The 23,600-nt window shown below is 34.5% G+C and overlaps 1 protein-coding gene across 2 annotated transcripts in view; it reads right to left on the bottom strand.

The window, feature by feature from the left end:
• Positions 1–3,194: 3,194 nt before the first annotated feature.
• The window catches only part of LOC124354832 (FAST kinase domain-containing protein 5, mitochondrial), a 28,177-nt gene continuing 7,771 nt past the window's right edge, over positions 3,195–23,600 (bottom strand). Inside the window, exons 1-8 of one of the 2 annotated variants that reach the window (XM_046805582.1) lie at positions 22,203–22,220; positions 19,563–19,827; positions 18,197–18,403; positions 15,426–15,657; positions 14,118–14,233; positions 11,609–11,759; positions 10,858–11,078; positions 3,195–3,287 (exon numbers count right to left, since the gene is read on the bottom strand). In XM_046805582.1, the coding sequence (XP_046661538.1) occupies positions 3,213–3,287; positions 10,858–11,078; positions 11,609–11,759; positions 14,118–14,233; positions 15,426–15,657; positions 18,197–18,403; positions 19,563–19,811 (1,251 nt within the window). In that variant the 5' untranslated portion in view covers positions 19,812–19,827; positions 22,203–22,220 and the 3' untranslated portion in view covers positions 3,195–3,212. Of the gene's footprint in view, positions 3,288–10,857; positions 11,079–11,608; positions 11,760–14,117; positions 14,234–15,425; positions 15,658–18,196; positions 18,404–19,562; positions 19,828–22,202; positions 22,221–23,600 lie in introns of those variants that run through there. The other variant, XM_046805581.1, reaches the window with a different exon arrangement.

Here is a 23,600-nt window from a genome sequence, read left to right on the forward strand (position 1 = left end):
ATTAATGGCTACACACTGAAAGCAGGTTTCTCAAGAGAAGTTAGTAGAAAAGGGGGTGTGGCAATTTATGTTAATGACAATCTGGGAAATACAGTTGAAAATCTAGACATTTCTGACAAAACAATTGAAAAGGTTTGTGAAATCTGCATGGTGCGCATCAACCTCGGAAAAACTCATTTTTTCCTTTTGGGAGTGTACAGACCGCCAAACAGTAATCTTGACATAGCCCTTGACACCCTGTCTGAGACACTCGACAAGATACCTACATGGAAATGTCCTGTTGTGGTCATGGGAGATATAAACATAGATGACTTGTCTGAAAATATAGGAAAAATAGAATTAAGAAACATGCTAGCTAGTCACAACATCCGAAGGCTAAGTCTGCCTCCAACCAGAGTCACCTATAACACTTCAACTTCCATTGACTTCATATGTACAAACATGAACAATAAAGACATCCAATCAGAAGTCATAACCACTGGCCTATCGGATCACACTGCCCAGGCCTGCCATATAAGTTATAAAGACTTTGTCTGTTAAAACTTTCAAAAAGGAAGTTAAAACTGTATAGGTACCTTAATGATGTATTGTTGTTTAAGTATGAATTTTCTATGTAAATTACCAGCACGCAATATTTGGGTGTCACAGTTTTAAAATACGAATTGTACTGTTATGATTAGTTTGACGTGAGTCGATTTGTAAAACAGATTGTAAACTGAAATCTGCTCAAGAATAAAGGCCTTATTTATTTATTTATTTATTTATAAATATGCAAACACAAAATAAAGTTCTCCCCAATTCAACAAAAAGACTTTTCTCTCAAACAAATCTTAACCATCTAAAACAAGTCTTAAAGGATGAATCATGGCAGAATGTATTGAATGTCTTGGATGTTGACGAATCATACAATTTTAATTACACACTTAACTGGGCACTCAATGTCACATGTCCCTTGATGAAATTTAGACCCAGAAGACGATCTTACCACAAGACACCTGATCAAGAAGCAAGCAGACTTAAATATATCTACCTCCAGGCTCTGGAAAATGAAGTGAGAAGTGGTGTACTGGCAGACAAGGAAAAGCACAAGCAAAGAAAGAATATGACCTTAGACTGAAGCACTCAAGAAAGGAAGCCACATCTAACTTCATTCAGAATGCAGAAAACAAACAAAAAGCCGTCTGGAGTATAATCAATTATGAGAGATGCAAGAACAGTGAGTCTACAAAACCGATTGAATTGACAGTTGATAACAGGTTGATTAAAGATCCACTCCTGGTGGCCGAGCATCTTAACAATCATTTTAGCACAGTTGCAGAAAAAGCCATTAGTAACCACCAAATGCCTAACCTGGAAAAAGAACCACCTGTACTCGCAAATACACCAGCACTGATACTAAATCCAACCACAGTGTCAGAAATATCAAAAATTATCTCTGAACTTAAGGCGAAGCCATCATCAGGATTAGATGAGATCTCCTCAAAATTACTAAAACATTGCAAAGAGGAGACTATCATCCCTCTAACATACATAGTTAACCTATCTTTCAAGGAAGGCGTTTTTTCCAAATGCCCTGAAAAAATCTAAGGTAATTCCAAAATTCAAAAAAGGGGACACTACATTAGTAGGAAACTATAGACCAATATCTATTCTATCAACTATATCCAAGGTAATTGAAAAGGCAATGCTTGTCCGACTCATGAGTTATTTGATCAATAACAACATCCTCAGCACTCAACAACACGGCTTTCTAAAAGGGAGATCAACTAACACAGCCCTTACAAACCTAGTTGAGCATATCATTGACCAATTAGAGGAAGGGGCATCGGTCACTGGTTTCCTCTTGGATTATAGCAAAGCTTTTGACACATTAGACCACTCCCTCTTACTGAATAAAATGAAGACAATGGGAATAAAAGGTAATGCTGCAAAGTGGTTCTCAAGCTATCTGACCGACAGAACACAGATAGTCGAACTAATGTACACTATGAAAAACACACCACCAGCATAGCAAGATCTTCTTCACTCCCAATCACAAGAGGTATTCCTCAGGGCTCGGTAATGGGACCAATTCTTTTTATCCTGTTTACAAACGACCTGCCAAAATATCTGCATGAATATGGCCAAACAATGATGTACGCAGATGACACGGCACTCCTGGTTACTGAAAACAGACAAACAGACTGGAAATCTCATCCTTCGTAACATTCAACATGGCCAAGCAGTACTGTCATCAAAATTACCTGATCCTGAATGAGAACAAAACTCAACAACTAAACTTTGGAAATAGAACTGCAGAGCTACCTGGGCTTCCAGATCTCGAACTTAAAAGCGAAGCAAAATATCTTGGCGTTACAATAGACAATAGACTCACCTGGACATCACACGTAGACCAGCTTTGCGGAAAGTTAAACACCAGCCTATATGCACTCAAAAGAATAAAGAGCTCTAGTGATCTAGAAACAGCTAAAATAGCATATTACTCGCTATTTGAGTCGCATATTAGGTATGGGCTGATAGTGTGGGGAAACTCCTCTGCCAGAAACGTCCAAAGAATATTGGTACTACAAAAGAAAGCAGTAAGAACATTATTAGGTCTTAACCCATATGACACTTGTCGGGGCGCCTTTGAAGAACTAAAAATCCTTACTGTAGTATTACTCTACATCCTAGAAGTGGTCAAACATGCCACAGAGAAATTTCATCAGAAACTAGGAGATAATCACCAATACAACACCAGGAACACCACAAACTTTGCCATGCCAATTCACCACCTGACTCTATGAGAAGAAGCCGTGCTATGCAGGAGCAAGGCTGTTCAACCTCTTGCCTGAGCAGTTAAAAAGGATCCACCAAGAGAAAAACTTCAAGAATCATCTCACCAAATGGTTGCTAGAACACTCCTTCTACACCTTAGAAGAGTTTGTCACCTGGAGGAACACCTAACCACATGAACAAAGAAAATAAAGTCCTTGATTCACATCATGTATAACTGTATGACGCAAATTCTGTACTCTAAGTCCAAGAATAAAGATTATTGATTTCTGATTTCGTTATGACTGTAATAACATGAAAGTTTTGTAAAATACAATAATGTTCATTTCATATTATAGCTAAATAACACAAACAATTTTCTTAACATGTGTATTTCAAAATAACAAAATATACAGGCTAGTGACAATAATACTCAGATGTTACAGAAAAAGTGTTTATTATTGTTTAGTGAAGTACTTGAGCTTAAGGTAGTTCTTCTTATTTTTCTCTCCTTTCCAATTGAAGCTCGGAATCTGAAAAGGAATAGAAAAAACTATATAGTACTGTACTTACATGGTAGATATAGTTATATGTAGAATGAAACGAACAAGTATTCTAATGAGTTTATCTTTAGTGTACAGTTACCTGATTATTCGAGTTACTTAAGGGAATGGTTACAATAACTCACACTGAAAATTATTTTAATATATGATATGGCAGGTGTAAGCTTGGATTCCAAGGAATTTTAATTTGTACCGAGTATGAGCACTCAGAGGTACAAATTACTTGCAGATGTATTAATACTTGTGACATTATTCAGAGACGCTAGGAGTAAGTATGCCACACCATGTGCAACATAATGTAGGCTTTGCTAAGTTGCATACAGGACATTTCATTGTTGTGATACTGATAATCATAGGAGAGAAATGTTTACAACCCTTCAGCAGACAAACTAGAAATTTATTTCAACCTACAGAGTGACATGCATTGAATGTGATGTTGCTGATACAGAAATGCACACTCAGAAATTCAGCTTCATGCAAAATTTCAAGTCTCTAGGTCAGTTCGTTCTCGTGATATGTAGATCTCTTTTCTAGCTACTCTAGTAATAGACTTCGTTAATGCTCAGACAATGACAATAATTAGTCACACTGTATATGTTGTTACTCAAATTAAGATTTATTATACATAATAAGACTAAGATTAAATGCCTATTTATCGTTTAGTCACTTTTAATACCTGACTAGGTTCTTGATAAATCTAATATAACATTAGGAATGTAACTTAATAACAATGAACAGCAAACAAGGAAAACCATATGTTAATAGTTCTTTGATAAAACACACTAATAAAACATAAATACAAATCAAGCTTCTTTAAAAAAATAGCTAATGATTAAATCCAAATTTAGTATTAACAATGATAAGATTACTTTGAATCTTCACACTATTTTAATTTTTCGGATTTATGAGGGTCATTTCAATAATTAAAGAGACAAACAGTTCTGGGGAGAAAATTGTTGATAGGGTAATTTTGGTACTTTTATAGCTTAAGGTTGGCATCACTGGGAAGCTCTGATCAGTTGATTGAGTAATAACCTCAAAAATACATTTAATTATGGCAAGTCCACTTGAAAATTCCACTTTAGTTGAACAACGTTCTGTTATTTGTTTCTTACTTACGGTGAAAACCAGTGGATATATACTCTAGAATGACTAGAATAAAGTGTACAGTGAAAATTGTTTGAATCGTGCAAATTTTTCTAAGTGGGTAGAATAGTTCAAAAATGGCCGAGGCTCAGTGACTGATGAACACCGTCCTGGTCTACCAGTTTAAGTTTCAACTCCCTCACTGGAAAGTCGAATTGATGACACAATTCGTGCTGACCACCGAGTCACTGTGGAAATAACAGTTGAAAAAGTTCATGTGAGTATGGGTACAGTTCATAACAAAAAAAAATACAGCAGTCGTGGGACTGCCGATAGAAGTGAAAACAGAACTATTAAGTTGAGAGTAATTAACAATACGTTATAGTAGCAGTACATCTGTAATTGTAAATGTGACGCGTTTTTAATTTTCCAATTTTAAAATCCACGAAAAAATATTATCAAATAACTAGAAATCTATTTTACCACGCTAGTAAGATAAATCTTATACCGTAATAATACTCATTTCATGATGAAGAGGTTAAATATTAAAAACATAATTAAAATGAATAATGCTAAATTTTAAATACAAATATTCGTACAAATATTAAAAATGTTTAAAAATATATTCGTTGTTTTCATTATTCATTTATAAGTGAGTAAACACCGAGTGAACAACAGTGAGTTGAACACCGTTGTAAATAATACAGTTATTACTACGGATAAAGTATATAATTGCAATAACAATTAAACCCACAATATTTTTAAAACTAATAAATTAGTTAAATTAACTTGGTTCTTTCGTAAAGGTATTTTTATTGCACAATAAACTAATTTATTGAGTTAATACGGTATCAGTGAGCCAATGCGCCAACTACAGTTCCGGCAGAAACGTTCACTCATCACTTCATACGCTACTACAGGCTAAACTAAACTTCCAATAAAAAAATGATAAATTACAAAAAAAATATTCATCTATTTTCACACAACTTTCTCGCTGACAAATTTTGTCTGACCAAAAAATAAAAAAAATCCTCGCTTACTACTTTTTTCTTGTCATTGTAAACGCTATGTAAAATGTAAACAATAATAAAAATTATTTCGAAATTTTTTTAATATTTAAAAATGTAACCAATAGATTGCCAATATTAAGAGCTTTAATTTGACGCATCTTACAGAATTTTACGACATTGGCTTCACTTTTAAATCGCGAGAGGAAGCCGTAAAGGTCACTGATTTTCGCAGTCTGTTTTCATACTCCGCCGGGACAGTTTTAACACAGCGAGACTGACTTTTTCATGCAGGTTAGTAGTCCGCGGCCAAGTCTACGGTTAAAAAACACAGCGAGACTGACTTTTTCATGCAGCTTAGTATCATTAGCATGTCGGTGACGCGAACCGAGGATTTTACCCTCTACCAAAACGCTCAACGCGCCTAAAGGAGTTTTCACTTCAATAAATAAGCTGAATAACGCAAAACATGTGCAAGATGGGTCCCAAAGGAGTTGACACGGCTATACAATGAAACAAGGTTGAGAGTGTGCACAGAGCTACAGGAACGGTATGAAAGAGAAGGTGAGCACTTCCTCAACAAAATTTTTACATGTGATGAAACTTGGGTTCACTATTATGAGCCAGAATCAAAAAGGCAAAGCACGAGGTAGAAGCACACCAGCTCGGATCTCGGAGGAGAGGTGTGATTCTCCAACAAGACAATGAACGTCTTCATACTGCTCAACTAACCCGAGAAACCATTAAAAAATGGGCTGGGAAGTACTGCCTCATACCCCTTGCAGTCGATTTAGCACCAAAGTGATTTCCACATCAAGAATCATTTATTGTCGTCCCACATATGTTATATGCATTGACAAAGTCAGATAAGGTTTACAATAATGTACTATTAAATCAACAGTCAAGAACACCATCTCTATAGAGAAATGCAAATAAATATACGATTAAAAGATTGTCAAAATATAGTATTAATTAAAACTTAATGCTAAAATAAATTAATAATAGCAATAACAAACAACAGATAACAATAAATAATAATTGTTAAAAATTAAAACAAACATAGCATTATTAAAATTGAAGGTCACTTAAATCATGTAAAAGTATTTCTTCTACTGAATAGAAAGCCTTCTGCTTCAGCCATTTCACACGACAATTTCTGAAATTCCTTAAAGTAGTGGTAACTGCATCTGGTGGTAGTAGGTTATAAAGTTTTACACTAATGTACATGTAGCTGTTCTGAGTTTTACTTAATCTAAAGTATTTGAGGTCTATCAAGTTCTGAGATCTAGTACTATAGTTATGGACGTAACTTCGAAATTTATACAAATTAAGATTTTCTTTAAGGAAAATTAGGCTTTGCAAAATAAATATACATGGAAGGGTAAATATACCTAGATCAACAAAGCCAGGCCTACAAGAATCTCTCTCACCAATACCTGCAATAACTCGTAATGCCCTTCTTTGAGTCTTAAAAACTAATTTTGCACCAGCAGAGTTGCCCCACAAGAGAGTGCCATAAGTAATGTGAGCATTAAAAAAAGCAAAGTAAGCATTCATAACTAGATTTTTGCTTGTACAGGACTTTAATTTTTTCAATAGAAAAATAACCCTCAATAAGCAAGAGCAACGAGAGTTTATGTGAACCCACCAATTCAGCTTAGAATCCCAGGTTTATGCCCAGCAGTTTTACAGATTTACTGTCCACCTTTGAGCTCAAACTAAAGACAATCTCCTCAGTTTTTTCATATTTTACTCTTAATCTGTTAGCATCAAACCAAAGGAAGGATCTTTCTTTCATGTAATTAATTATCACTTTATTTAGCATACTATCTTTGTTTGATGACAATAGAGTGGTGTCATCGGCATAAAGAACACTTTTATTTGGTACAAAATCAGGCAAATCATTAACAAAGATAACAAATAAGAAAGGACCCAGAACAGAGCCCTGAGGCATTCCATTTCTCACACATTGAAGATCTGACCTCTGGTCACCAACCTTTACAAACTGATAACGAACAGACAAGTAAGAGGTGAGAAGACACAGCTCACGCCCCTCTACACCATAATACTTTATCAATTAGCTCACTGTGTGGTACTAAATCAAACACTTTACTTAAGTCTAACAACAAGGTTGCAACTTCCTCCTTGTTTTCAAAACTGGAAGATATGACATTTTCAAGAGCCTTAATGGTAGATAATTTACTTCTGAAGCCATATTGAGCAGGATTTAGTATCTGATTATTTTCAAAAAAATATTCCATCTGTTTTTTTAGTAACCTTTCAATTATTTTAGAGACTACAGCAATTAAGGAAATAGGACGGTAGTTATTTATACAGGACTTATCTCCCTTTTTAAAAACTGGAACAGTGTAATTTTCAAACATTGTGGGAAGGTGCCTACAGTAAACATACAATTGATAGGGTATGATAAAGGAAAGGAGATATCTTCAATAATATTTTTGACCAAAAAATTGGACATACCAAAAACATCTTCAGCTTTAGAGTTGCTAAATTCTTTTACAGTATTATGAATATCAACATTGTTAATCTCCTGCCATTTGAAAGGTGAAACAGGAGTTTTGATAGAAGATGAGCTTAAAATATCCGGCAAATTACTTAAACTATTACTAATATTTACAAAGAAATTATTAAACTGATTTGCTGTAATGGATATACTGGCATTTACACTCTTATCTTCTACACAGCCTGTTGCACAATTTATAACTTTCCACGCTGCTCTACATTGATTATTAGATTCTAATATAAATTTATCATTTATATTAGCTAATATCAGCTTTTTTTGCCAAATCTATTTGCATTCTATAACATTTCTTAAGTCTATTATGTGCTAGGATAAGGCTAGGGTTTGCTTTAACTTTATCATAACTAATGTCCAACAGTAGCCTAATTTTACCAAGGTAGGGTGTGTACCAATTTTGTTTTATAACTGATCTAGAGCTTTTAACACCACTGTTTTTTTAAATTTTAGTTTTTATAGGACATGACTCATTAAAATTTTCAGATTAAGTTTGCATGAATGATTTAAAGGCTTCATCAACATTACGAGCTAATGAGAACTCATTATTCCAGTTAATCCTACTTAACCTATGTTTTAACTTATTGATGCAGAAGTTGTTTGTCAATCTGTATGTAATAGCTCTAGGTCTGCTATTATGAGAAACTCCTTCATTGTTCAATGTTAGGTATTGTGAATTGATTCTGAGAAGAAGTCCCAAATGGTCCGAGAGGTGAGGCTGAGTTATTTCACACGCAACAGTAGCAGGCTGAAAGTTAGAGATAAAATTGTCCAGACACGAGTGCAACCGGGTGGGTTCAAAGTTCAGGCAAAAACAGTCGTAGGATTTCAGCATATTTACAAAATGTTTGATTTGGTACGCTGCTGAAGGAGGCATTGCGTGGAAAGAGGTTCCAGGATAACGAGGACGTCAAGAAGTTTGTGGGAAATTGGCTCAAACACCAAGATAGAGTTCTTTGCTGCTGGTATAAAAAAGCTTGTGGTCCGTTGGTACAGTTGCATAAATGTTAAGGGGATTATATTGAAAAGTAACAAAAGTGTTGTTTGGTAAAAATAAATTGTTTTCTCTTTAAACCTGTTTGTCTCTTTAATTAATGAATGATCCTCGTATATAATTTCCAACCCTTTAACCCTATAAGTGGCGGTCATTTGTGGTCTCAGTGGCAGGCCGTTTTCGGGTAAATTGCCGTGATCGTTAAACTTATTTTTAGAAAATATTATCTAAGTGATAACCTAACAACATTATATATTTTTGTTTTCCTTATGAACTATAGAATAAGAATAAATATAATATTTGGTGCCTTACCATTATTTTCAGATTAATATCATTGTAGATATGTAAAAAAAATTTTTTAGAAAAAATAATTTTTAAGTTCTACTGTCCGTCACTTTGAAACTACTCGAGCTAAAAAATAATGTCAAATTCACAGAATATACACAATGTTATTCTAAACAAATTACTTCTTATACATTTTTTTCTATTTACAAGAACAAAAAAGTTAGATGGGAAAAACTAAATCTATGTATAAACTGGTTTTTTTACTCCCGAGTAACTAGAAGGGGCTTGTATTTTCCTCCCAGTAGTGTAGGACCTATAATAGTGGCTTAGTTTGTCATAGCACAGTATATTTCGTAAATATAAAACAGGAATTGTCTTATCGCAAACCCCTCCCCATCCTCAGACAGAGGTCAAAGTCGAGCGATCTAGTAGATAACGTAACTACAGATTCTCGCCGCCTGTTCAGCTGGTGCGCCGCATTCTTGTACTTTTCGTGCCGAAGTGTCTGTCGAGTGTGTCGCTTTGTTGTACTTCCGTGTTTTACTGTGTGTGTAATAGATTAGTGATGGGTGACACAATGAGAATTTGGGATTTGCCCAGGAGCGAAGAGGGGGCCATTCGTTTTTTACAAGATCATGACTAGTTGCCTACATCTAAAATATGCGTTGCGGTCGGCAATTGCTGCTGAAGGCGGAAATCCACTAGACTCACTCATCCTTGATATTGCTGCTTTCTGGGCGTCACAGGAAACCCATTAACAATTAATAATCATTGTAAGTTTGTATGAAGAGTTGCTTTTTCGTTCTATAATGTTTTTTTTTCTATAAATTTATTTGTTTGTGTTCCTCATACTGGTGTAGTCGGTATAATCCCAAAGTACCCCAACATTTTCCATGACGAACGAATAACCTAAACATTTACCGGTAACACAAACGCGATAAACAATAATATACTGACAATAACAGTACGCAAAGTCGCCAAACAAAACAGTGACGAGACGAGAAGACAGATGTTCTCTCGTCTGCCGCCAGGTCAAACGAAAACCGTCGGAATCATTTAAGCTAGCAAACATTAGTAACATGAATACACACTATACTATATGATATGTATAGGAAATTTCGTGGAGAATACGATAGTTCAAACTAGGCCTAAAAATAATGGACGGTTGCGGAGCAACGGCCTTAAATGTGAAGCGATGGCTGTGACGGCGCTTGCCACTTCGCGGCGGCGTGAATCATACGTCTCAGACGGCGCTTGCCACTTAGAGGGTTAAAAGGCCACCAAAAAAAAGATTAGTAAAAAATACCACATTATTATATAGGTTCAAGAGATTATATTTTAAGAACAATTCTTTTACCTTCACTTTTGATTTGGTAGATGAAATAGGCTTATAAAATATAACCTTTTACTTGAAGAATACTCTTACTGGTGATATGTAAACCTACACGTTTTCTTTCAGATATTATATTTATGAACTATATTGAAAATTTCTCATATTTGCTACAACTATAAACATCCAATATAACAGAAGTTTCTGATAAATTAAGAAGATGTATTGTCTTTATATAGTCACAGCAGTTTACTCACAGCATGAATAGTGAAGAATTACAGTATGAGACAAAAGCAACCTACCACGATAGGCATATACCCAAGCAGTCTCAGCTGTCTCAGTTTGGCCTGCTGCTCACCAACAAGTTTGGGCACGTTATACATGTACATATTACGGCCACCAACCATCACACAGCGCCAACCGCTCTCCTCTGGACGGAGTACTCCGCTGAAGTGCGGCCTTTTGCGCAACTCGTCTGGTATAGGCACAGACTGTCCGCTGTCATCCAGACGGAACAAAATATCTGCGGAACACACTTTGTTCTTTAAACGCTTTGTGACAGAACCATCTGTTTTGTGGATTTACAGTTTAAATACCCCCACTTCCATCAATAAATCTTTCATTTCTCAGGAATATCAACAGTAACCATGTAACAAATTAAATCTTAATTTATAAACAGTTTTAGTATTCATATTTTTATATAGTACAAAAAAGAGAAGCTATAAAAAAAATAGTGTGATGATTTAGCTTTGTACTTATGACAGTGAAACAAGAATTTAATTATCTAGTGCCAATTTAATTTGGAGAGATCTTTTCTTTGAACATTTTGTTTAACTAGCAAGAGCTTGTGCTCTTCAACTTGTTTTGAAGTCACAGATTTGCTTTTAATAATATTTTGGCCAAAATAATTGCAATAATTTTCTGAAGATGTTAAAAAAAACTACTAAAACTACTGTGGATATACTAGGAAAGAACCCACAATTACAAAATTTATAACTCCATATTAAAATTAGTTTAGATACAATAGATCAGTCTGGGTAGTGTTACGCTCACCGGCTCTATGAAAGTGTGGCAGTGGATAAGTGACAAGAGTGTACTTCTCTCCTCCCAGGAGTTCAGTTGTCAAGTCTGTCACCTCCTTCATCATCAAGTCATATTGATTTAGGTTACCATATTTCTCATCGGGGAGAAACAGGGAGTATCTCTGTCAAACAGAACAAGTGTTATGTCAAGGATGGAAACTATCTTTTGTGAATAGATGCAATTACAACTGGTCATAATTAATCACTTATCGGTGATGAGGGGTTTGCTTTGTATATATTCCGATTGACCCATTAGATATTTCCTAGAATTGTAATTGCCACATTTTAAATAAAAAACAGTTGATATAGATCTATGAAAAAATATTTTCAGTTCAATATTTACCTGAGCATGTTAAAATCATATTAGACAAATCTAATATCTACATTTAGGACTACCTTTTTTATTTTACTCCCTCCATGAAATATCACAAATATATATATATATATATCCACTAGACTTTAACTATGAGATAGGTAACTATAAAATTCCAAAATCACAAACTTATAAGACTTAACATGTTACTGTATTTAACCCTTTTAAACCCCGACGTCCGTACTATACGGACGTCGTAAAAATGGGCGTCAACTCCCGACGTCCGTATAGTGCGGACGTGCACTTTTTATTACTTTACTGGCCACCTATTTCACCAAATGCTTTGAAATTTCACAGACTTGTGCACAAAGATATTTTGCATCGAAATATATTAGTTTGTAATGGTTTGACTTCGTATTTTGTCAGTCTGTGACTGACTGAGCAACTGCAGTTCGTCTCGACTGACTGCTCACGCTTGTTGCAGACAGCTGTATATCACGTGGTTGTGAATATTCCGTTTTCTTCACAGTTTTAGGTTAAAGCAGTATAAAGTACGGTAGTTAAAGTTTAGTTTATTATTTGTTTTATTTCAAAATGAGCAAAAGACATCGTTCAAAGTCTCCCGTAAGTGAAAATACAATAATTAGTAACCTAGTTGCAAATGGTGTGGATGTGATTAGTGACGACGATTTGAGTGATGGATATCTTGAAAATTTACATTTTGTAGTGATGTGATGTAAAATATTGTTTTAAAACTTTTTTTAAATTTTAGATTATGAACAGTTTTAGTTATTTTGTCAGAAATAACTTTGGTTTTATGTTTATTTTAAGTACTGTGAATTTCAAAGGTCTTGTTACATTGCCTTGCCCAGAAATGGCAAAAAGAAAAATTTACACGGCTTTACAAAAATTGATGTTACTCAATTTGTAAATAAGGTAGGCCTATAATTTTTGTTTCCTTTTATTAAGGATTAAATATATCATAAATTAAATGGGTATTTTTGTGTCAAATATTTTTTTATCTATATGGCTTCCATGATCAAACTTGAATTTTTTTCATTTTTATTTATTTTTTATATATGTATATGCATTTAAAAAAAGTTACTTTCAAAATAATAATGTTATTTGTATATTTCTGTAAGCTACATGTATAAAGAAGTAAAACAAAAAAAGAATTACCTAAATATCTTAAAAAATAACTGAGTTATGAATTTTTTACAAAACCCTTACATTTTGTCTGAAAATGGCTTGGGATTTCTGGCACATCACTTGATTTAATGGCCGGGGTTAAAAGGGTTAAAATAAAACATTTGAAATATTCTCTATGATGTTAAAACTTATAAGACTTAACATGTTACTGTATTTAAAATAAAACATTTGAAATATTCTCTATGATGTTATAGCAGCTGAAAATAATGTAAACAATGCTCCTGCAAAACGTTATTATGAGGAAACAACTTACAGTAAAAAATCCAACACATTTTGTCTTAAAAATAACTTATTTAGTGTTTTTACTAAAAAGGTATTATAGTGGCAATTATACTTTTTGAATGCCTAAAAAAACAATTATCAACAATATTTATAAAAAATTGTAGAATGCGGTTTACCTCCTTTTACTCTTAGGCCTACACCTATATTACTGTCACTTGCTAATGTAGGAAGGATGACTTGTTCATTGATAGATTAATCATTACTTAAAACCATTCTCTAAAAGAGCAACAACTTAAAAAATAAACAAATAGAAACAGAATCACAAAACATCGTCAGATGACAATTTTAGAAGTCAATTAATATTTCCTAGGATTACTGGGCGATAACATCAACAATTGTAAAGAATAATATTATAGCAAACTATCAGAAAATAAACTTAAACTGATGTCATTAAGATGTTGAGTCTCGTCTGACGTACTAGTGGTATGGCAACTTCAAGATACTGGATGACATACTAGTTACAAAGTAAATTTAAAAAGAAACTGTGTGAAAATTCATATTAAATAATATACAAGATTTTGAAGATGAATAATAACTAAAAAAAATTTATTTATTACAGTTTCAATAAATCTAAATCCTATGTCTATAAAATACAAATATATTGCATATTTCTCTCATATATTCGTACTCTGTAGAGGTGGAGAAATTAAAAATGGAATTTCTATTGAAAACTCACCCTGGCAAGGTATTCCCTTAAAGTTGGTGGCAAGAGATAATCACTTCCTGGAGGTCCTTCAAGGACTCTGTTATAGTCAATTTGTAAAGCTTGGACATTTATCATAAACTTATTTTCTGAAACAAAAATGTATTATGATTAAACACTTTGTTTCTTAAATTACTGAATAAAATAATGATTTGATGAAAATAGAGTATGAAAGTCGTTTATGACTTAATTATATTGAAGAGGGCAGTGAAATGAAAGCTGCTAGTCACTGACAGATCAGATGCAAATTCAAGGGGGGGAGGGCACTTCAGCTACTCTGGAGATTCAAAAAAATTAATGGCACAACCTACCAATTAGGACACAAGTACACACAACACAAGTAACCACAAAATTAGATTACAGTGGTGTACCCAAAGTATTGAAGAAAGGATGCTTATTGGGGGATACTATTCTCCTCCTTCAAAAACCTTAGATGACATTGATAAAAGCAAGATATTTGAATTAAAAACTAAAATACCTATTATCAGAAAGTTAATCTAAATCCAGTAATAGGTAGTAGTAATATTTTGTACATTGTAGGAAAACATATTTTAATGAATTTGGATTGGGGCACATTGTAAGATTTGTAACCATCAGACATAGAAAATAAATTTTATTATTGATTCCTTTCTCCACTATAACAAAACCAGCTCTTCTTTTCATCTTAGTGATGATAAACTAATAAAGTTTACTTATATTATCCGCTTATTAGATTTAAGGATTATGCTTTTTTTAGTTATAAGTTTTGATGTTTGTTACCACTCCCACTCTAGAAATTATAGTGCAAAAGAAAAAGACCATTAGTAGTAGTCTTTCAGGTGTGAACTAAGCTGCAGAATGGCCTTAAAGATTACTAATGTTACACATGTAAGAAATGGGATCCATAACTAAAATAGAAGAAATGAAGTACTTAAGACATAAAATATTAGCAATACAGGAGTCTAGGAAATCAGAAAAGTATATTTTACATGTAATATTTAGAATATTTTAATTTTCACAAGACCCTATACAGTTTTCTGTTGGCATTTACACACACACACACACACACACACGCACGCATGCACACACATTTTTATATAAATTTGTTTTTTGAAAAGCAGCTGTTTTCAAAAATGTCCACCAATTTTAAAAATCAATTGATTCAGTTATTCAAATTATTTTGCTTTGCAATGTGAAATATGTCAATTGAATTTAGTTAACAAATTTAACAATGTCTTATATTTATCATTGCTACAAACCAAATAATGCCAAACCCAATCAATATAATCCAATATCACTTACTGTAGCTTTTCTGTAGTGTATCATCACTGAGCAGGTGTTGGATGTGTTTCTCAGGATATCTCCGAAGAAGGGTCAAGAAATAAACAAGTGACAATATTGTCAAATGATGCTCCTCTGCAGCTTTCACGTGTTGTGGTTTGTCTAGTTCTTCCATTACAATGTCTAAAATGTCAGGGGTTGTTGGGGGGATGAAGTTGTACAAAGAGAGGATGAACACAATACGCTCCATGTCCTGTAAACATTTGCAGCATGATTCTCTTTAATTAATTACCAGCTATTTTAAAAAGTATAACCTCTCCATATTACATAAACATATAAGTGATATTTACAGAATTTAAATTAGTACAATACACTACTCCGACGTATAAAATGTTTCTGTCACAACGCAGAAGTGCTGATGTAGCATGTATTCCCATTTGAACTAACTGTTGTATCCCTCAAACATTTTCCTTCAGTATAACAGAGGTGTCACAGGGAACATCTTTTTAATCCTCTGGATACCGGGATGAAAATTAGATATACCAGCCACAAAGCCAGATTTATTTGAGGAATTCTGCAATGTAAACTTGTATTTTGTGCGAGGCCTTTCGGAATTAGACTTCATCTTCAGTTCTCTCTCAAAATACAAATTTATACTGAAAAAAGTGCATGCTTATTATTAGTTGCATTGAATTTGGAATTTTTCCAATTGCTCCAAGAATTTTCATACTTACAAGATGTTTATATATAATTATTTTATATTTTTACTAACTTTACCCACATTCAGCAAGAGTTTTCTGTCAGTATTTACGCAAGCATAAGAATATTGTAATTGCCTTCCTGCCATCTAGATTTAAAGCTCATTGAAAAAATCTAAGTGAACTGAAGGGAAACATCTAAAACTGTACAGATCAACTTACTTGATGTATTCGCCTTTGACTGGTAAAACCAGATAGACTGTGTCAATTTTGTTATAAACTATTTGCAATTTGTTTAGAACAATTCTGTCACGTACTTAGAAGTACATACACTATTTACAATACATTTATGGTGGCAGGCTAGAACAGCTTAGAAACAGTGACTCATCTTCAAGTTCTAACTAATGAGCTACAGACCGGCATGATGTGTGAAGAATGAGAATGCTTCAAGGTAGCAATAGAACTCATTAAAGCAATATTTTGCTGTGTTTTTAAGAAGTTATAATAGAATTATTATACGAGGTCTGTCCAAAAAGTATCCGACCGCCGACCAGTAGGCGGCCGCGGCGTAACCAACCGGCTTGAACCGGTTATTGGAGGGGAGGGGCGAGCCTACTCCATCCCATATTAGGCATTGAATACGATCCGGTCACTCAGTGACTCGCAGCACTTTGTTGAGCACAGTACTGCCGTGTCTGTGCGTCGCATTTCAATATGACTGAATGTGTTGAGCTCCGCATTTGCATTAAATTTTGCCAAAAACTTGGCCATTCAGCATCAGAGACAATTACTATGATACAGAAAGTTTATGGTGACGTGTCTATGGGCGATACACTAATAAAAGAGTGGTTAAGGCGGTTTAAAAATGGCCGCATATCAGTGGAGAGTAATGTCCGATCTGGCAGGCCTTCAACGACCAGAAACGCTGAAAATGTTGAACGTGTTCGTGCAGCAATTAATGAAAACTGTCGATTGACTGTCTGAGAGCTGGAAGAAGATTTAGGAATACCAAAATCATCAGTTTGTAACATTTTACATGAAGATTTAAAAATGAACCGTGTTTCATCAAAATTTGTTCATCGGCTGCTGACAGAAGACCAAAAGAACTGTCGACTTGAATTCGCACAGGACAATCTGGATTTGATAAAAAGTGACCCAGGGCTATTTAAAAAAGTTATTACTGGTGATGAGTCATGGGTTTCTGGCTACGATCCTGTAACAAAGGCTCAATCTTCACAGTGGAAAACTCACGAACAGCAACGGCCGAAAAAAGCAAGACAAAGTCAAAGCAATGTCAAAACAATGCTGACAGTTTTTTTTTACCAGGACGGGGTTGTTCATCACGAATATGCTCCAAGAGGCCAGACAGTGAATAAGGAGTATTATCTTGAGGTCCTAAGGCGGCTACGAGATGCAGTGCGAAAGAAACGACCTGAACTGTGGACAAGCCGTGACTGGATCCTGCACCACGACAACACGCCAGCTCATTCCTCAAATCTTATTCAGCGTTTTTTGGTCAAACACAACATCAATCAACTACAACAGCCTCCCTACAGTCCTGACATAGCTCCTTGTGACTTCTGGGTATTTCCGAAATTAAAAATTCCTTTGAATGGAAAAAGATTTGACGATGTTGAACAAATAAAACAAAATGCGACAAAGGACCTGTTAGCCATTCCGCAAAATGAATTTAAGGAGTGTTTCCGGAAATGGGAAGAGCGTTGGAATAAGGTAGTGGTTTGTGGAGGGGAGTACTTTGAAGGGGACCAGATTGCCGTTGCCACTGAGTAACGTCAGTTCATGCCAGACGCCAAGGTTGGATACTTTTTGGACACACCTCGTACATTGTACTGAAGGGTAATAAGATTAGATTATTATTTGTTACTAACTCTTTTGCTAAGCTAAAATTGTATTGATAAAAATAAATTATCTTGTTTCCTATAATTAAAAGCTTTTAAACATACATACAGTCTAACTTGTTGAAAAGTGAACTTTTTCTTTGAGGTGTGTACATGCCATACTGGCTGTTTGGATAAAGTACATGTCCATTAACAGCAATGCTGTTGTGAACAATTAAATGGAGTGCACCAGTACCTTCAGCCTTGCTGCAGATGGATCACTGCAGAACTTCTCTGCCAAAATCGTTATTGGCTCTTCATTGTAGAACTGAATTTTGGAGCTGATATGCAGAGCATGTATAGCGTTGATGAGGTTCACAGACCTCAACTTTGACTCAGCCAGCTTCTTCACATAGTCATTTGTTGTGAAAGCGAGCTCCGGTTTGTGAGAGAGACGCAGAGCCTGGAACCAAAGACTTGTTTACATGTCAGCATTTTCAGTGTACAGAGGAATCTCCCTGTTCCTGACTGAATGTATGGGCCTTGATTATGAATCCTACTGAAAAGATATATTATCTTAATGGGATGGGTGTGAACAGCCAGTGTACATGGTTTGCGTACCCCCCACTACAGCTGCCACCGGTGCTTCACTCATCAGCTCCTCCCTCCCCTAACCCGCAAATGTTCAGGCTTATTGGTAGTAGTCGGAACTGTTCGGCTCTGTCTACGTGCTCTTTCGCCACAGACCGTTGTTTGTTTCAGGCCTCTGAAACAATATTGTAAACTGTGTGCACTGCATTATTTCTACGACACTCCGCTTGGTACTGCTCGCTGGTCAATGTGTGTGTGTTTCTAGCGTTATCCGCTAGGTGGGACATACGTTGAGAGATTTCAAACAGAAACAATTTATAGCATTAAAAGGTTAACTACTCAGAAGGTTCATACTCAAGGGTATGGGCCAAGTTCTGTCTGAACCATTAACACTCTGGATTAAACAGAATCACCTTTGAAACCAATTATATTCTAATAAAATATTCAAATAATCAGAAAATACAGCATTTTGATTAATATTGTTGATTTTATTGCCAATATTTGTAGAAATATGGAATTTTACTTAACCATTTTTATGTTTCTAATTGGTGCTGTAGATAATGCACCTAAAACTGGTAACGCTGATGATTAAAATAAAAAGAAACTGGTTTACTAGCTGCATTGTTTCAATAATTAAATATCTGATCATGTAAGGTATATAACTTATCCGTTTATTACCAATGAATATGGTTCATAGTTTACCTGTAACAACCATAAGTACTTTTTGTGTTTTTATACGTAGACCAGAAAACTCATGTGAAGGTCTGGTAGAGGTTGAAATTGAAAAAAAAAAATTAAAAACCCCAGTAGCATACCATATAAAGAACCTTCAAAATGAAAGAATCAGGTTGTTTGGGTGATTATTTGGAACAAGTGATAGGAAAAGCGATTTATAGTAATTTTTATTACTCCTGTTAAAAAGTACAAGGATCATTATTGGGAATTAGAAAAACACTGCAGGTTAACCAATTAAAGGGACAAGTTTGACCTTATTCGGTTTGCCACCAAACAGAATCTTGGAATTAACTTACTTTGTTGATACCTGTGAGTGTGATCTCTTGAATGGCATCCATTTCTTCAATAACCCTCTGCATGATGTACATGAGTATTTTTGTATTGAGAATGGGTGTCTTTGTCTTAAAAAAAGCCACTGAGAATATTCCAATTTCTTCTATTGATAGCTGTGTTATATGCTTTTGAATAAAATGTTCATATTCTCGAAGGGAAATTGCTGGATGGAGCTTACGAACACAGCTCATGTAAAACATTGTCTGTATCATCTGATGGTGGGTTAAGCTGAAAAAGAAACAACATATACTTATTGTAACTGCATAAAAAACAAGATGATTAGAAGTATTACATGGGTAAAATCAGATTCAAGATCCAAAAAGTTGATAAAAATATTTCATACACTTTTTCATTTCATATATGTTTGTATGGTGGGACTGAATATTATTTGTAAGTTATAAATTCATTTATAATTTATTATTATAACCCTAATTATTCAAGATAGAAGGTGATGACTTCATAGATTCCTCTGGATCAACAATAGTAGTCCCAGTTGAAAATAACAACCTGTTTTTTTCCACAGATGGAGTTTCTAACACTCCATCTTGAGTCTTCATAAGACCTCAAGAAATATTTCTTATTTCTTGAGGTCTTATGACCACTCTACAGGCACGACTTACTTCACAGTCTCTTTCCTCCCAGCTTGTATAGCCAACAATACTTACACCATTTAAGCTACAATTTAAATTCAGATGAAATCAGAAAAGAGATTGAAGCAGATTTAGTGTTAGATATTTGTGAAAATATGTAAGACCATGAAAGTAACACACTAGTTTTCTAAAGATAAATAGAAAACATCTTAAAGTTTCACTCTCATAATAAAAACAGATTATACAAATAAATAACAGATTTTTATCTTGTTAATACCTTGCACATACATTTCAGTTGTAGCTTGAAAAGAAATTCTAAGTAGGTAATGGTGACAAATCAATATCGCAGCCAAGTTGTGACACAGAACTGTTTATCATCTATTATAGATATCTATCTTGATACACAGTGCTATGACAGCAATTAAAATTTTAAATGCCCCCATCAAGATACTGGCAGTATTGGTAATCGAAATAAACTAAATAATTCAATTAAAAATTATTTTACTTAAATCACAAGTACAATACAACCCATTTATTTGGTTCTTGGGTCATGAAAGCACTAAAACCAAATCACTTTTTTGATAGCAAAATAGAGCTTTTGAGAACTATATTCAATAAAATCAGTTGATTTTCTTGTAGAACCCTGTTTAAAGAAAACAATATATTGTCATTTCAGGTAATTTATATACATTCAACAGTTTTGTTTGTTCGGAAGAATATTCATCTCCTTGAGACTTGTCTGCATTGGACATTACCTCCCCAGGGAGTTAAATCTTAGAACTCTCCCACATGGAACTATTTTTTCCAACACCATCTCGTTTATAGTAGTGTAAAACTTTTTAATTCACTGCTAAAGCAGTTGAGGTGGTAGAGCAATGTTGCTTTTGGGAAGGAATTAAGTAAGCTACTTTTGACAAAGACCCATCTCGTAGTGTTGAAGAGTTTCTGGCTTAGCACTGGTAAAAAAGTGGTGCAGAGTATTTAAATAAAAATAACTATAAGAAAATAAATATTCAGGAACTCTTATTATTTTAACCTATACTAATAAAATAAGCATTTTGTTATAGATGATTGACATTATACAGTGTACTCTGTTATAAATAAGAACATTTTGAGTTGTGACACAGTGAGCAAGATAAAGGAAGGAAGAATTAGGTTGGTTGGACACATACTCAAAAGGCGAAAGAAATGTCACCTAAAACCGCTAATAAAAAGAAACCTCAAGGATGGTGAAGACAGATGTCGTGGAGTTAAGTAAAATCTGATACGAGAAGTAATTGGAACTACAGAGGAAGATGCAGAAGATTCTTCAAGATGGAGAAGACACACAAGTGCGGCTAAATATCAACTTAGGTATAGAGGGGGGGGCTGGGAGTTAGTAAGTATTTACTTTTTAATACCAAATCAATGAAAATTAATTTTTTTCAATACTTTACAACACCATTTCACTAAATGACACTAGAAATAATTTTATTTTCAATAAGAACAAAAAGAAACTACTGAGCTACAGCTATAAAATATTAACAGCAATACTGAACAATGAACTGCATCATGCTCATTGTCTGATAAATTACTGTTTAAAGTAGCTTCAATATGAAACATTGATTCACCAACTATCCAATTTCACCAATGATAATTTAATTTGTGGTAAAAACAAACACATCACTTCAGACAAGATTGTAGTAAATGGTCAGTACGAATGTTAAGCCTCGCCTACACTTGCAGACTGTATAAGTAGACAATTGGATGATTTTCTACTGTCTGCCAGTTGTACAGGTGTCTGCAGATTGTGTACCGACACAGTTTTTTATTCAAGTTTCCGGTTCATTCAGTGTCCATACTAGTCAGCCTGTGTTTATCGATATGGTGGCTGAGGAAGATGTGGTTTTAGCGTGTGCAAGCTTTATCTTCCTAAACCATGGCTAATATACTAGGGAAGAGGCAATGGTGTACCTGCAAGTTTCTTGAAGAAAGTTTACACTATGGCAAAAGTGCAATATGTCGTAGACTTACGATTAGAAGATGGTCTATCATGGATTTTTTCGGCAAAATGCCTATTTTCTTCTTGGCACTCTTAAGTTTTTAACTATTTTGTCTACTTCATTTTCACTCACTTGCAAACATTCCACTAACTCCTGTTCTGCAAACATTCCGTGATTTTGAGGAAATTGTTTTATATACTAGTTTCAAAGTATATTATTAACGACAAAGTTCATTCTTATAAACCTAAATATATGCAGAAGCAAGAATCTCTATTCATTTAGACCATAACAGCTCATAATAGACCTGACAAGCCAAATTGTAAAATCGCAGGAGTAGCAAATAAAAATTTAATTTATTTAAAATTAGCAATAACTCCATCACTACTAAAATGATGGGCCATCACAACGCCACAACACTTTCACTGGCGTGAAAAAAATCTGCTTTAGACGTGCTTCATTTATTTTTTTCACTTGGTAAGCATTTTGCTCAAAATTCCTGAACATATCCCACATTTTCTCTGTACATAGTAAATTTAAGTACAATTTCTGAACTTCTCACATGCTGGACACCCTAATAGAGTGATATCTCTAAATACTGTGATCTATGTTCTTTTTCTAATATAGCCTATATTTCATTTCTCATATGAATTAGCAACAAACATAAGACTGTCTAGTATATACCGATGATACCATCTTTCTTCCTTTGAAATGAACAGATCAACAACTCTGCAATACAATAAACACAACACTTCAAATATCAAGAACATCACTCACATTATTTGAGAAAAATTGAAGACTTGCTAACAAAAATGGATGAAACACAGGCTCAACTTAACAAGGAAAAGCAAGAAAAAAGCAAAATCCAACAAATCTATCAAGACCACGCTATTGAACAGGAACAGCTTATAACTAATCACATAAATAGAATCAAATCATTGGAAATTACAAATATACAGATGAACAAAAGGCTTACTACCGCTAGGGAAACAGTCCTTTCTGAAACCAGAGAAATAGAAACTCAAACACCAACTAATTATGCGCTTCCACCACCGAACTCATCTCTCTTGCTAGAAATTCCACAGTTGAAAGTAAGGCAGGAGCAAATGGAAAACAAACTTATGAGCTTCAGTGAACAAATTCACAAATATGGAGTTATCCAGGCACAAGAGGAAACTCTGGAAGAACCACTACAAAAAGCTACACCACCACCTCCCAAAATTGAAAATCTCTGCAATAACACAAAAACCAATAGTGTAAACATCTCAACTAGAAACAAAAGGCTTAGAGAATGCAGGGGAAAAAACTTCTTCAGTGTCTCCCTCCAAAATGCTAGGTATTTGGCTGCAGGCAAAGGTGGCTCGAAGACAGAGCCAAAGCTCCACACTTTCAAAGTCAGCAAATGCCCACCAATCACGGCTAAACAGCTAGG

Source organism: Homalodisca vitripennis, chromosome 2 (assembly GCF_021130785.1).
Source record: "Homalodisca vitripennis isolate AUS2020 chromosome 2, UT_GWSS_2.1, whole genome shotgun sequence".
Taxonomy (NCBI): Eukaryota; Metazoa; Arthropoda; class Insecta; order Hemiptera; family Cicadellidae; genus Homalodisca; species Homalodisca vitripennis.